This window comes from Herpailurus yagouaroundi, unplaced genomic scaffold (assembly GCF_014898765.1).
Source record: "Herpailurus yagouaroundi ecotype Mexico unplaced genomic scaffold, PumYag 530, whole genome shotgun sequence".
Classification (NCBI taxonomy): domain Eukaryota; kingdom Metazoa; phylum Chordata; class Mammalia; order Carnivora; family Felidae; genus Herpailurus; species Herpailurus yagouaroundi.
Genome location: NW_024412747.1, coordinates 6,144,102 through 6,156,708, shown reverse-complemented (window position 1 = coordinate 6,156,708; position 12,607 = coordinate 6,144,102). Strand labels below are relative to the sequence as shown.

Genomic DNA, 12,607 nt, shown 5'->3' with positions numbered 1-12,607 from the left:
TTGATACCTATGTTTATTAACTTCTCAGTATAATGTGTGTTTATAGGCACATATGCATAAATACTTTTTAATAAAATCGGTTCTGGGGCGCCTGGGTGGCTCAGTCAGTTAAGCGTCCGACTTCGGCTCAGGTCACAATCTCATGGTTCATGAGTTCGAGCCCTGCGTCAGGCTCTGTGCTGACAGCTTGGAGCCTGGACCCTGCTTCTGATTCTGTCTCTCCCTCTCTCTCTGCCCCTCCCCTTCTCATGCTGTCTCTCTCTGTCTCTCACAAATAAATAAATGTAAAAAAAATTTTAAAAATAAAACAATAAAACAATAAAATAGGTTCTATATATTTAATACAGACATTATAATTAATTTTATCTGAACCTCATTTTTTTACACAGAGAGAGTGCAAGTAGGGGAAAGGGGCAGAAGAGGAGAGAGACAGAATCTTAAGCAGGCTTCAAGCTCATCCCAGAGCCCAACATGGGGTTTGACCCCATGAACCTGGGATCATGACCTGAGCCAAAATCAAGAGTTCAGAGCTCAACCAACTGAGCTACCCAGGTGCCCCTGAACCTCATTTTTTTTTTTTATGGTCGTAGAGTATTCCACTCTGTAGACAGGTCATAATGCTTTAAAACATCTTTTGTGCTTTCAAACATCTACTTACAGAATTGTTTTCCCAAGTGTGCAGTCACAGCAACCATTTCCCCCAGTGGTTTCCAAGTCAGTTGCAAGTGCACTTCAAGGCTAGAGGGATAGCATGGAAGTGTGTCAGCAAAATGTGGATATTAAATGTGGCTACAAACCTCCCTGTGAGGCCATGAAAAAAAGCAAGACGGGGCAACTGTTAATCTGAGATTTTGGGGTGCCTGTGTGGTTCAGTTGGTTAAGCGTCCAACTTCGGCTCAGGTCATGATCTCGTGGTTCAGGAGTTCCAGCCCCACATCAGGCTCTGTGCTGACAGCTCAGAGCCTGTAGCCTGTTTCAAATTCTCTCTCTCCCTCTCTCTGCCCCTCCCCTGCTCGTGCTCTGTCTCTCCCTCAAAAATGAATAAAGATTAAAAAAAATTTTTTTTTTAATTTAAAAACCAGTCTGAGGTTTAAAAGGCAACTGTAGCCAAGCTGTCGTGATGGCCAGAGTAAAGCAGCAATGACTTATGAAAATGGGATTAAATTGCAATTTAAAAATATATACTTTCTTTCCTTAAGTTCAGCCTGTCTTTTCTTTAACTCATTTCACTTTTTTTTCCCCCTAATTTTATGCTAAGAGAAGGAAGTTTGCTGTCAGTGGGCTGAAAGAAATAATTTTTATCATTTTCATGTTTCTCCACTGCCAACATGCTTTGCATAAGGTAGCTGTACAACTGGTTTGATTGGCTTAAGTTTTTTTTAATTGGTAAACGAGTGATGCTCTCTGCCTAGTGACTTCGGATGAAAGCAACAAAACTTGGGGAAGGAACACTGTCTGTCGACAAGAAGAGTTTGAAGATGTGAAAAGGAGTTTCAAGAAAAAAGGTTGTACCTGGGGACCAAATTCAATTCAAATGAAAGAAAGAACTGAGTGCAAAGAAAGGTATGTGTGTGATATCGTGGTGGGGGCCCCCCCCCCCCGTACTTCAGCGTATATATACCATGACAGATACAGTGCCTTTTGTAACACCACTTTGGCCAGACTTCACTTTCAAAAAGCAGTTGGAAAAATACAGAGCTACCCAATATTAATTTAATTTCCTGGATGAGTTTATCCTACTAAATTAGTTACTATTTAGTTATGCAGTTAAAAAAAAATTTCCGATGTACTTTATGTCCCATTTCAAGGTTTTATTCGTACATTGTTAGCCCTTCAAAACACTACAAATGTGCTGTTTCCTACTTAAAAATTTTGTCAGCATATATCTATCAAAACCTAATTTTGTTTCTGTTACATTCTCCTTTAGAATAAGACCTCTCTCAGACGGCAACAGTCCTTGGTCAACTCTCTTACTAAAGAATCAGAAAACCATGCCGTTGGCTTCGTTATTTGTGGACCAGCCAGGTAAATGTGCTTCAGGAAATGGAATTTGTTTGAGGTAGACTTCCCATCTGAATGTTCTAGAAGCTCTGCTTTAATAGTTCCATGTGGTCGTTCAAGTAGCATAGGGAAAGTTAGCAAGTAGTAGCATTGCTTATGTATACCTTTACTTAAACTCATAAATTATTTTCTGTCCTAGAAGTCTTTTTGGTGAAAAGTAATGAGGCTCCACATTGTTTATTGGGAATTTGTAACTCTTGTTGTTTACCAGAAAAAAGTGGTATCCTAATTAATTCTGTAGACTCAAATTAATTTCGTATAGGATATAGTATATATGAAAATATAGACATGCTGAAATTCTGCTGAGATTAAGGGGTGATCTCCTGCCTGTATCTCCACCTCTTGACATGATGAAATCTTACCAAGCAGGTTATCTGTGGAAAAGTACTGCTTAGAGAGAATTGCATTGCAATCTCTATTTAACTGAAGGGAATCATGATTATTTTCAGTATTTAGTATGCCTGTTCAAAATTCAGATATTAAAAAGTTTAAGAGAGGGGCGCCTGGGTGGCTCAGTTGGTTAAGCGCCGACTTGGTCTCAGGGCATGATCTCGCGGTTCATGGGTTTGAGTCCCCACATCGGGCTCTGTGCTGACAGCTCGGGGCCTGGAGCCTGCTTCAGATTCTGTGTCTCCTTCTCTCTCTGCCCCTCCCCCATTTGTGCTCTGTCTCTAAAAAATAAATAAATGTAAAAAAAATTTTTTTTTAAATAAAAAAAAATAACCCTTCACGTGAACTTCAAGAGGTAGCTTAACAGAGACTGAGTGGAGTCAGCCAAATATATCCTTGTATTTTCTCCACCAGTCCTTTGGAGGACTTATTAAGAGGGTCAAAACAGGGGCGCCTGGGTGGCGCAGTCGGTTAAGCGTCCGACTTCAACCAGGTCACGATCTCACGGTCCGTGAGCTCGAGCCCTGCGTCGGGCTCTGGCCTGATGGCTCAGAGCCTGGAGCCTGTTTCCGATTCTGTGTCTCCCTCTCTCTCTGCCCCTCGCCCGTTCATGCTCTGTCTCTCTCTGTCCCAAAAATAAATAAATGTTGAAAAAAAAAATTTTTTTTAAAAAAAAGAGGGTCAAAACATTCCATAAATAAATAAATAAATAAATAAATAAATAAATAAATAAGTAGGTAGGTAAATAAAAGAATTAAGAAAAAAAGGGAAGACTTCTCTAATCTATTTAGTCACAAATAATGAAAAATATACTATAGGAATAACAGTTTTATTACAATTAATTGTTCTTCCTTGGTCCTCAAACTGTATTTGACAATAAGTCATAATGTGTAATAAGAGGAGAACCTGTTGCCCTTACAGCAAGAGTCAGAATACAATCATGAACCTGACTAGGAAGCATTTATGCAGGAATGACAGAACATCTGTCCTGCATATACCCAAATATACTTGTGCAGATATTTATGCTGAAACCACATCCTCATGACAGTGCAAAAGAGGAAGATTGAACATGGGCGGTGAGTGATAAGTTGCTTATAAAATTAAGCACAGCATGGATAATAAATTCAAGAAATTTACCACCGTGTTCTCCTGAAACAGCTTTAACTTGGTTATAGCATCAAAGGGCTGTCTTAGATTGTCAGGTAGAAAGATCAATTTTCTTTTCTTTAGTGATAACAGTCCCTGAAGGCTCTCTAACAATTTTCCTACCTCTCAAACTTAAAAAAAAATTTTTTTCAATGTTTATTTATTTTTGAAAGACAGAGAGAGACAAAGCGTGAGTGGGGGAGGGGCAGAGAGAGAGGGAGACACAGAATCTGAAGCAGGCTCCAGGCTCCGAGCTGTCAGCACAGAGTCCGACACGGGGCTCGAACCCACAAACTGCAAGATCATGACCTGAGCTGAAGTCGGATGCTCAACCGACCGAGCCACCCAGAGCACCCTTCACATGAAGGGTTATTGAACAGAAGGCTTACACTTGTCTGTCCTATCTGTGCCCCCCACCACCACCCCTCTGTGTGGTCCTGTCCTTCTGAGCATTTGTGTCTCAGCTCAGATGTTTCCTGAAAGCTTTTGCTTCCAGCTGTGCTGAAATAGCATCTCACCCCATCCTGGTGTCTCATTACCCATTCTTATTTATCCATAGCTCTTATCTGAAATTCTTACTTGTCTACATTTGATGCCCACAATTTTTCTGTTCTGTTTCACTCCCAAACTAGAATGGCACTGAATTCATCAGTTTTGTTCACCACTCCCAATGCCTGGAACACACCAAGCATTCACCATCTATCCAATGCCTAAATGAACCCTAAAAGGACATTTTGATCTTAGGTAGATATTTACCTTGGTTTGGGGACTACAGATACTTGTCATCAGTCATAAGAAGGGAAGATTACGATGAACCAGTATAAGTTCATGACCACATCAGGGGAAAGTATGTTTTACTTATCAGGAAAGGTACACATGAACACACATTAGGAAATTCTCAATATACTTTTTTTTAATGTTTTATTTCATTTTTGAGAGCGCGCACGTGCGTGCGAGAGAGAGAAAGAGACAGAGCGTGATCAGGGGAGGGTCAGAGAGAGAGGAATACACAGAATCCAAAGCAGGCTCCAGGCTCCAAGCTGTCAGCACAGAGCCTGATGCGGGTCTCGAACCCACAAACTGCAAGATCATGACCTGAGCTGAAGGCGGACGCTTAACCAACTGAACCACCCAGGTGCCCCGCTCAGTATAGTTTTAAATCAATGCATTTCACTTGTCAGTATCATCCCCCACTCTTGTTTTGTAAACTGTGGGTTGATCATTTGCTATCCGTTACATGTACTGTGCATATATGTAATACATATTCGTTTCGCCCAAATGCATTTCGTGCCTAGTTGATGAAGGTATTATTCAGGGAAGACTCCTCCAAATTTAAAAAGACAGGTGGTCAGAAGCTTACCAGCTTGCATGCACATCAGATTGTGATCTAAAAGTACAGAAACTGTAAGATGTGGGGTGGGGGAGGGAGCCGAGACTGAACGTTGGGGGGGCATGGGCCGTGTCAGGCTGCATTAGCATCAGGTGGTACTTTGAGAGAGGGCTTTCTGAGGTGAGCGGGAACTTGGGGCCAGTGGTAGAATGTGGAAGGAAGCCAGACGGAGGAAGAAGGCTGTCTGAAGGCAAGGCAGTGATAGAAAGAGCACCACCGGATCACTGGGAGAAGCTAGCCTCTTGACTTGTCTGGACTATATAGAGCATGTTGCAAGAATAATAGGACATAATATTGGAAAAGTCACTGGAGCCTCTTTGTGGATTGCTCTGAATGTGGATTAAGGAGTTTGTCGCTTGGCTGATTCATTGTTAAGCACCCAAGTAATAACAATTACCGCTTCCTCTTCAGCTGATAACAATTTGTTACCCTGTGGGACCTCTTCCGGAGAAACTTCCTCTGTTCCAGTGGCTCCCAAACTTGAGTAAAGTCGTGTTAAAACACAGACCCCTGGGTGTCAGCCTTAGAATTTCTGGTTCCCGAGTCTGGAGTGGGTCAGAGTTCACATTTTTGCAGGTTTCCAGTTTCCACCCTGATCTGTGGCCTAGTGGTTCTTTTTTTTTCAACGTTTATTTATTTTTGGGACAGAGAGAGACAGAGCATGAACGGGGGAGGGGCAGAGAGAGAGGGAGACACAGAATCGGAAACAGGCTCCAGGCTCTGAGCCATCAGCCCAGAGCCCGACACGGGGCTCGAACTCACGGACCGCGAGATCGTGACCTGGCTGAAGTCGGACGCTTAACCGACTGCGCCACCCAGGCGCCCCTAGGGCCTAGTGGTTCTTGTACACACAGGTGAGCCATGGATGACGGGGCCGGACACGTTCAGAGGAGGCAAAGGGCACGCTGTGTCTGATACATTACAGTGCCCATGTATATGTGTGTGCATTTCTGTATCTTGATGACTTTTTTCTATACTAATTTTATTTTCCGTGCCAACAAAGAGCCATTTCCTGAAGGATAAGGAACAGCAGGTGATGTGCTTGCTGGGGAACCTTGAGTTCTGTGTCCCCGGCTCCCTTTCCTTAGGGTCCTTCTGGATGAACTGTTTGCTCAACGGAAAAGACTCCATGTGCTTGGACTTAGAATATTTATTAGATTTTAGCTTTATTTTATAGTATCGTTTAAATAATTTTTACTGTAAATTGTACTTACCCTGTATATTTATTTATATCTTTATTTAGGTGTTTCTGAAGAGCCAAAACTTTCCCTGGACGGATCAGAACACAGAAAACCAAAGCAAATAAAATCACCTAGTCAAGCCTATGTGGATCTACCTCTTTGGAAAGATGGCCAGAGAGAGAATCCAGTGGAACCTGGAAGCTGGGAGGAGGGATTCTCCACGAACCCTGCTGCTGTCACTCCTCAGGTGACCCCTACGAATAGCCTGAGCAGATCCCCCCAGAGAAAGAAGACAGAGTCTGCCCTGTATGGCTGCACCATGCTGCTGGCATCCGTGGCTCTGGGGCTGGATATCAGAGAGCTCAATAAAACACAGGCTGCTGAGGAACCATTGCCCAAAGAAGAAAGGAAGAAACGCGAGGGAATCTTCCAGCGGGCTCCCAAGTCCCGAGGCAGTGCAAGTCCTTCTACAAGGCCACCGTCTACAGGCGAGGGGGCCGGCAACCCACCTGTCTTCCCTCCAGCAAGCGCCCTGAGCCTTCTGTCCATGCCCTCTCTCTCCACGAAGTGCTTGCTCCAGACCGACAGTGAAGATGCATCTGAGGGCAGCACCCACATCACCTGTGACCCTGAGATGCCCGCTCCAGATTTCTGCCCTGCCGTCGGGGGAGGGAGTCACAGACCGCCCTCCACGCCAAGACTCAAGACTGATCAGAGGATGTGGAAAAACCTGCCTCCTCCTTTCTTAGAGCCGACATGTGGGAATGTGCCTTATTACCCTTCTTTGAAAGAACAAGCATTGCATCACAGACGCACCCTGTCTGATGGAAACGCTTCTCAGACCCCAGGTAGGTTGCATTAGCTGGGTCAAAGTACAGAACACCACTGTTGAGATTAGAATGTCAAATCGCTTGGATATCTGATTGTATATCTTCCAAGTGGCTACACTTACAAGTTTATTTGCACAGTGAATACAGATCTTTGAATTTTACCCTCCTCTTTTGTTTGACTTTATCATTTGAATTCTAGGAAAAGCATGATTGGATTTCAGCAACGTATATATATAATAGCAAATTAAAACCAAGCAAACATGTAGAGAATAACTGCCCCAGCTCCTCACAGTATAGAGGACAGGTCATTTGCCCAGATCTGAACCAGTAATTAGTGGGAGAGCTGGAACCCCATAACTGATCACCCAGCCTCCCCTGTGATACGTGTTCTTCTGCGTCCCCCGGCTTCACTGCTCAGTTGACGACCAGGTTGAATTTAGCAAGGGTAAGAGTCAAACGGTGCACAGCATGCTGTGCTTCTTTTGTATGTAAAGATAATTACAAACATATGTCTTGAGTACTAAGCGAGGTCATGTGTATGAAAAATGCCCTTTAGGTTGTAAAAAGTTATGGTATGGTTAGTTATAAAGTTTATTAAAACTGAAATGGTTTTCATTCTTTTTCTTTTCCTCTGCTCTTTTAAGGACTATACCCCCGACATGATTTTTTTTTCAGCTTATTGTCCATTGTCTTTAGATACATTTATTGCCCTTCTGTAATGCAGTAGAGTATTAGTAGTTTGTAATTGCACAAGGGGAAATCCTAGGACAATAATCCCATGAGAAAGCATTCTTTTTCTTTTAATTATAAGCCAATAATTATTCGCTGGAGTGGTAATGAGTCAGTTGTGCAGAACAAGAAAGAGAAGGGCCAGCATGTAGGACCTAACTGCCTCCCAGTTGTCATCCATTTTTTCAGATCATAATCTGAAAGTGAAAGTTCATCATATTAACCATAATTTAAAAACACACACACACAAAAAAACAAACGTCTATTCTAGTCTTCTCCATCTTGAAGCCTCTCCTGTTTATGAAACAGTTGCAATGATTGACCACAGTGCTGTGACAGTGATGTGGCTGTGTTTATGGGTCGAGTTTCCTTGGTAGAAACACTCTTTACAATCTGGCAGGGCTTTTTCATAAACAAACAAACATTGTATCCCAGTCCTTCTAAAAGGTTTATGTCCAGGGTTTTTTGTTACTGCTCACTTGAAAGTGATTACCGAATCCATGTGCCCTCCTGGTTATTGGGCTGGGTGTTGCTTGTTTTAGAAGTCACTGTCCCTCTGATTGTGCACTGTCTCTGCTTTCTCAAGCAGCTGGGACAACTCTCCTACCAGCCCCCGGAGCCTCTTACCTGCCACCTGAGCGGGTTCTGGGGATCCCTCACCTCTCACATGGGCCTCACGGTAACCTGCCAAAGGAGGCCCTGCCTGAAAAACAAAGAGCGGTCAGCATCATGCCTCTGCCTCGCCCTCCCTCCTCCAGGAGCCGAACAGAGTCTCAGCCCACAGGGGCCGACTCTGCCATGCGTGGTCCGGGACCCACTGCTAACTGTTCCCTCGTTGCCCAGGAGAGAACTAAACCCCATGTGCCTTCCCTACTGGACGCAGATGCCGAAGGCCAAAGCAGGGACTGCACGGTGCCTTTGTGCAGGATGAAGAGCAGAACTAGCCGACCATCCATATATCAACTGGAGAAAGAATTTCTGTCTTAAGTGCCTTACTTTGTTTGAGCCTTTTTTTTTTTTTAAGGTGAACAAATTAAAACAATGTGTCTACCTTTGAACTGTTTCATGCTGCTGTGTTTTCAAAAGCTGTGGCCATGTTACTAAAAGTAGTAATGGATGTCAACCTTTGCAGAAAAATATATGTGATTGCTCTTAGCGGTATGTATCATTTTTTCCCCACTGGATTCTTACCTAGTAACCTGAAACACACACACACACACACGCACACACACACACACACACACACACACACAAATAAAACAAGAAATGTGCAACAATGTAAAACTATGCTGGGCAGAGTTACCTTGAGCATAATTTTAATGCTTTCTCTGTCCTCATGTATATCCTTGTCTATAACACCCAAATTGTAATGAAGTGTACCCTTTTTGTCCCTTCTCCTTCATTTTCTTCCTGTTTGCCTTCTCTTTTTGCTCTTTTTCATCTCTTTCTTGTTATTTGTGCAACAAAACAACAGGAATAATGTGTATTAGTAAGTAAAGGTATCTATTTAAAGAGATATATTGAAGACTGGAATAGACAGAGGGTCCCAATGAAATCCCCTGAACTCAACGTAGGCTTGTAATGTATAGATCTGCCCAGATCTCACATAAATTATGCAATATTTCTCTCTTTGAAAACTTAACTGAATGTAACTTGCAAACGTTGTACAGAATGTAACTTTAAAAAATTTCTTATCCATTAGAACCCCAAGACAGATTTTTAAAAGGTCAGTCATTGGCATTTGGCTAGGACCACATGATGTCCACCTGAGCGAGGCCAAGCTGTAGCTCTTATGGTAGAAAAGTTTCTTCTTCCATCAGTCACCACGTAGTTGGTGTCCAGAGTGTAAAGCTTTTCCGTTTTGTAGTAGGATTTTTAAAAATTAAGTGGTGACTTGTATATCACGTGTCAGAAACAGTCCTGTCACTTAATTTTATTTTTCTGTTTAAATATCTGATTATTCTGATAACCCCCAGTATAGTCAGAAGAAACAGCAAGCAGCATTGTTAGAATTTAAGTATTGCATAGTTATTTCATGTTTCAGTAGTTGTGGATAAATGGTAGATTGACATCAAAAGATAAGCTGATAATGGTACAAATGACAAATACAGATTATTTTCAGATAGGGGTTTTTTAATGGATTTGGGGTAGCAGATCAGGATTTTAAATGATTTTAAATGGAGTCACTTTTATAAAATACTACATCTATGATACAAATAGACTGTTGAGTTATTAAACTACAGAAAAGACTATCCAGGAGCTTGTATATTTGTCTGGGTTTCTTTTAGTACATTCATTATGCTTCCCTTCCATCACTAGAATGTGACTATTTGGGATGACAATAAATACTTAAAATTTTGCATACAATGAAACACTAAATTGCAAACATCACTTGATATTTCATTTAAAATTTTACCTGGGTCAGGGTTTACCCGGTAACTGTAATGACAGAAGTTTAAATCAGCTGTGATAAAATATCCACCTGGAGCAGAAAAAAAGAAAATGGTATTTGGCCATTTGGGAACATCATAGTCACTTGGCAGGTATGCCCCAGCAGACGGTCAACAGAGCATGAAAGGATTATAATAATCTAAGTGCATTCAACCCCAAGGAAAACATTCTTGTGTTTAAAATTCTTGCAGCAAAATCTCAGGTGTTTATCCACATTTTGTTGTATTATGGTCCATTCTATGATTTGGCTTCACTTTTGGGAGGTGGTTGAAATACGTAATCAAAATCGGGTTTCCTCAAGACTTTATCACATTTGAAACTGTGGTTGGCTGCTTCGTAGTCAGTCATTTGGGGGCATGTAATTTCCAGCTAAAAGTAAAGGAAATACATGCCTGAAATAGTACATGAAAAAAAGCATAGAAACTCTGTTCTCAGTTTTGCTTCTGCCAAAACATTATGTGTGTGCACACGTTTGTGTGTGTGTGTGTGTGTGTGTGTGTGTGTGTGTGAGAGAGAGAGAGAGAGAGTAAGGGGTGAAGGGCAGTGGCAGGTGTCCTGTCTTTTCCTTCTACTCTGTTCCTGCTCCCATCTAGCTTCATTGCAGTCAACTTTACATCACGATGAATTTAGAAGTGAAGATACGTTAAAGAGATAATTGCGATACGAGGATTTAATGTCACGTTACTGCAAAGAGTGGGTTTTTGCTGAGATCTGTTGTATATTTACGATTTTCTGTATGTGTCTTTTTTATACTTAGCAGAACCTGGTTATTTATTTTCATATAGACTTAATAGCTCATTGAAAGAGAAATTAAGCTGATTACTATTAGTCAACATTTAAGGTGCTCCCACTGCAGAAATTTAAGGCCTGAGCCTGAAATGCTGTATTATGAAGCCTTGTGACTGAAAAAGATGTTTACATATGTTGTCTATTTTTTTAATAAACTTTTTTTTTATAGCTAGTCTACTTGCTCAGTGGCTTTGATCTCATAATTTTGACTATAGTTTGTAATGGCTTATTTTGTATTTAATAAGGAAAAGTACATTAATAAGGCTCATCAATGTTTAATAAAGCCAGATATTAACCTGCTAAATTCACTGATCTGAAGATCACTAAGTGAGTAATGGGATTAAATACTTTTTAAAAAGTATAATGAGGGGCGCCTGGGTGGCGCAGTCGGTTAAGCGTCCGACTTCAGCCAGGTCACGATCTCAAGGTCCGTGAGTTCGAGCCCCGCATCAGGCTCTGGGCTGATGGCTCGGAGCCTGGAGCCTGTTTCCGATTCTGTGTCTCCCTCTCTCTCTGCCCCTCTCACGTTCATGCTCTGTCTCTCTCCCAAAAATAAATAAACGTTGAAAAAAAAAATTTTAAAGTATAATGAAATATTCTACTTAAAATATGTTAGGTTTACACATGCATTGAAGAGTTGCATTTCATTGTGAGAACTTGCAACTCCAGCTTTTCAGAAGGCATGCCTTCGCAATGTGGAATTAGTGTATGAACTGAATCTCCGTTGATGCTGCAGGATTGTGGTTAATGAGGCATATTCATTACTAACATGCTTAAATCAGAAAAATTTGAAGAACCATGAAGCATCTGGTAATTCTCGCTAAGCAATGAGAGCTTGGGTGGAGTATGAAGCAGATAACATCTCATACAGATCCAAGCATTGCCCTGCCACACCAGAGGCACAGAAACTTGGCATCCGTGGCCTATGTAAGTGGTGAGGACCCTCCTAGGTGCCTATGTGAGACACCTCCTGTAATTACCTTTAATACAATTGGTAAGGCAAGTCGTAGTATCCCTATTAGGAATAAAATAGACCCAGAGAAGTTTAGTAGATTTCCAAAGACCCAACCTGCATCTAGTCCCTGTTCACACCTATTGTAACCATATGTATAGTGCAGAGTAGACATCTGAAGTGTGAGCTTTGTAAATGGAATCCAAAGCTATAGTAATGTTTCGTCAAAAAGTTCAGAAGCCTAGAAATGTATGTGTACCTAAAAGCAAAGTAAGATCAAAACAAAGAGACAAACCATAAGAGACTCTTAAACGCAAAGAACAAACTGAGGGTTGCTGGAAGGAAAGTGGGTGGAGGGATGGACTAAATGGGGGATGGGCATTAAGAAGGGCACTTGCTGGGATGAACACTGGGTGTCAGAGGTAAGAGATGAATCACGGGGTTTTACTGAAACCAATACTACACTGTATGTTAACTAACCTGAATTTAAATAAATAAATTTTTTTAAAAAGCCAACAGTTAATGCAATGGGAAACTTTTTAAGTAAATATAAAAGGGAACCACAAGTATCAAAACATGCATACCTAATAGGCCAACTCAGAAAAAAATGGCATATTCTGTTCAGTGGGCCTATAAATATAGAATTACTTAACTGCAATATAAATGTATAGTAATTAGGCATAAGCTG

General features: G+C 41.5%; 1 protein-coding gene across 1 annotated transcript in view; it reads left to right on the top strand.

Moving 5' to 3' along the window:
• Positions 1–10,099, top strand: part of MAP3K21 (mitogen-activated protein kinase kinase kinase 21) — a gene marked incomplete at its 5' end in the record, with an annotated part of 64,437 nt that extends 54,338 nt beyond the window's left edge. Inside the window, 4 exons of the mRNA XM_040464912.1 lie at positions 1,413–1,563; positions 1,928–2,025; positions 6,231–7,016; positions 8,317–10,099. Of these exons, the coding sequence (XP_040320846.1) occupies positions 1,413–1,563; positions 1,928–2,025; positions 6,231–7,016; positions 8,317–8,714 (1,433 nt within the window). The remainder of the gene's footprint in view (positions 1–1,412; positions 1,564–1,927; positions 2,026–6,230; positions 7,017–8,316) is intronic.
• Positions 10,100–12,607: the final 2,508 nt, after the last annotated feature.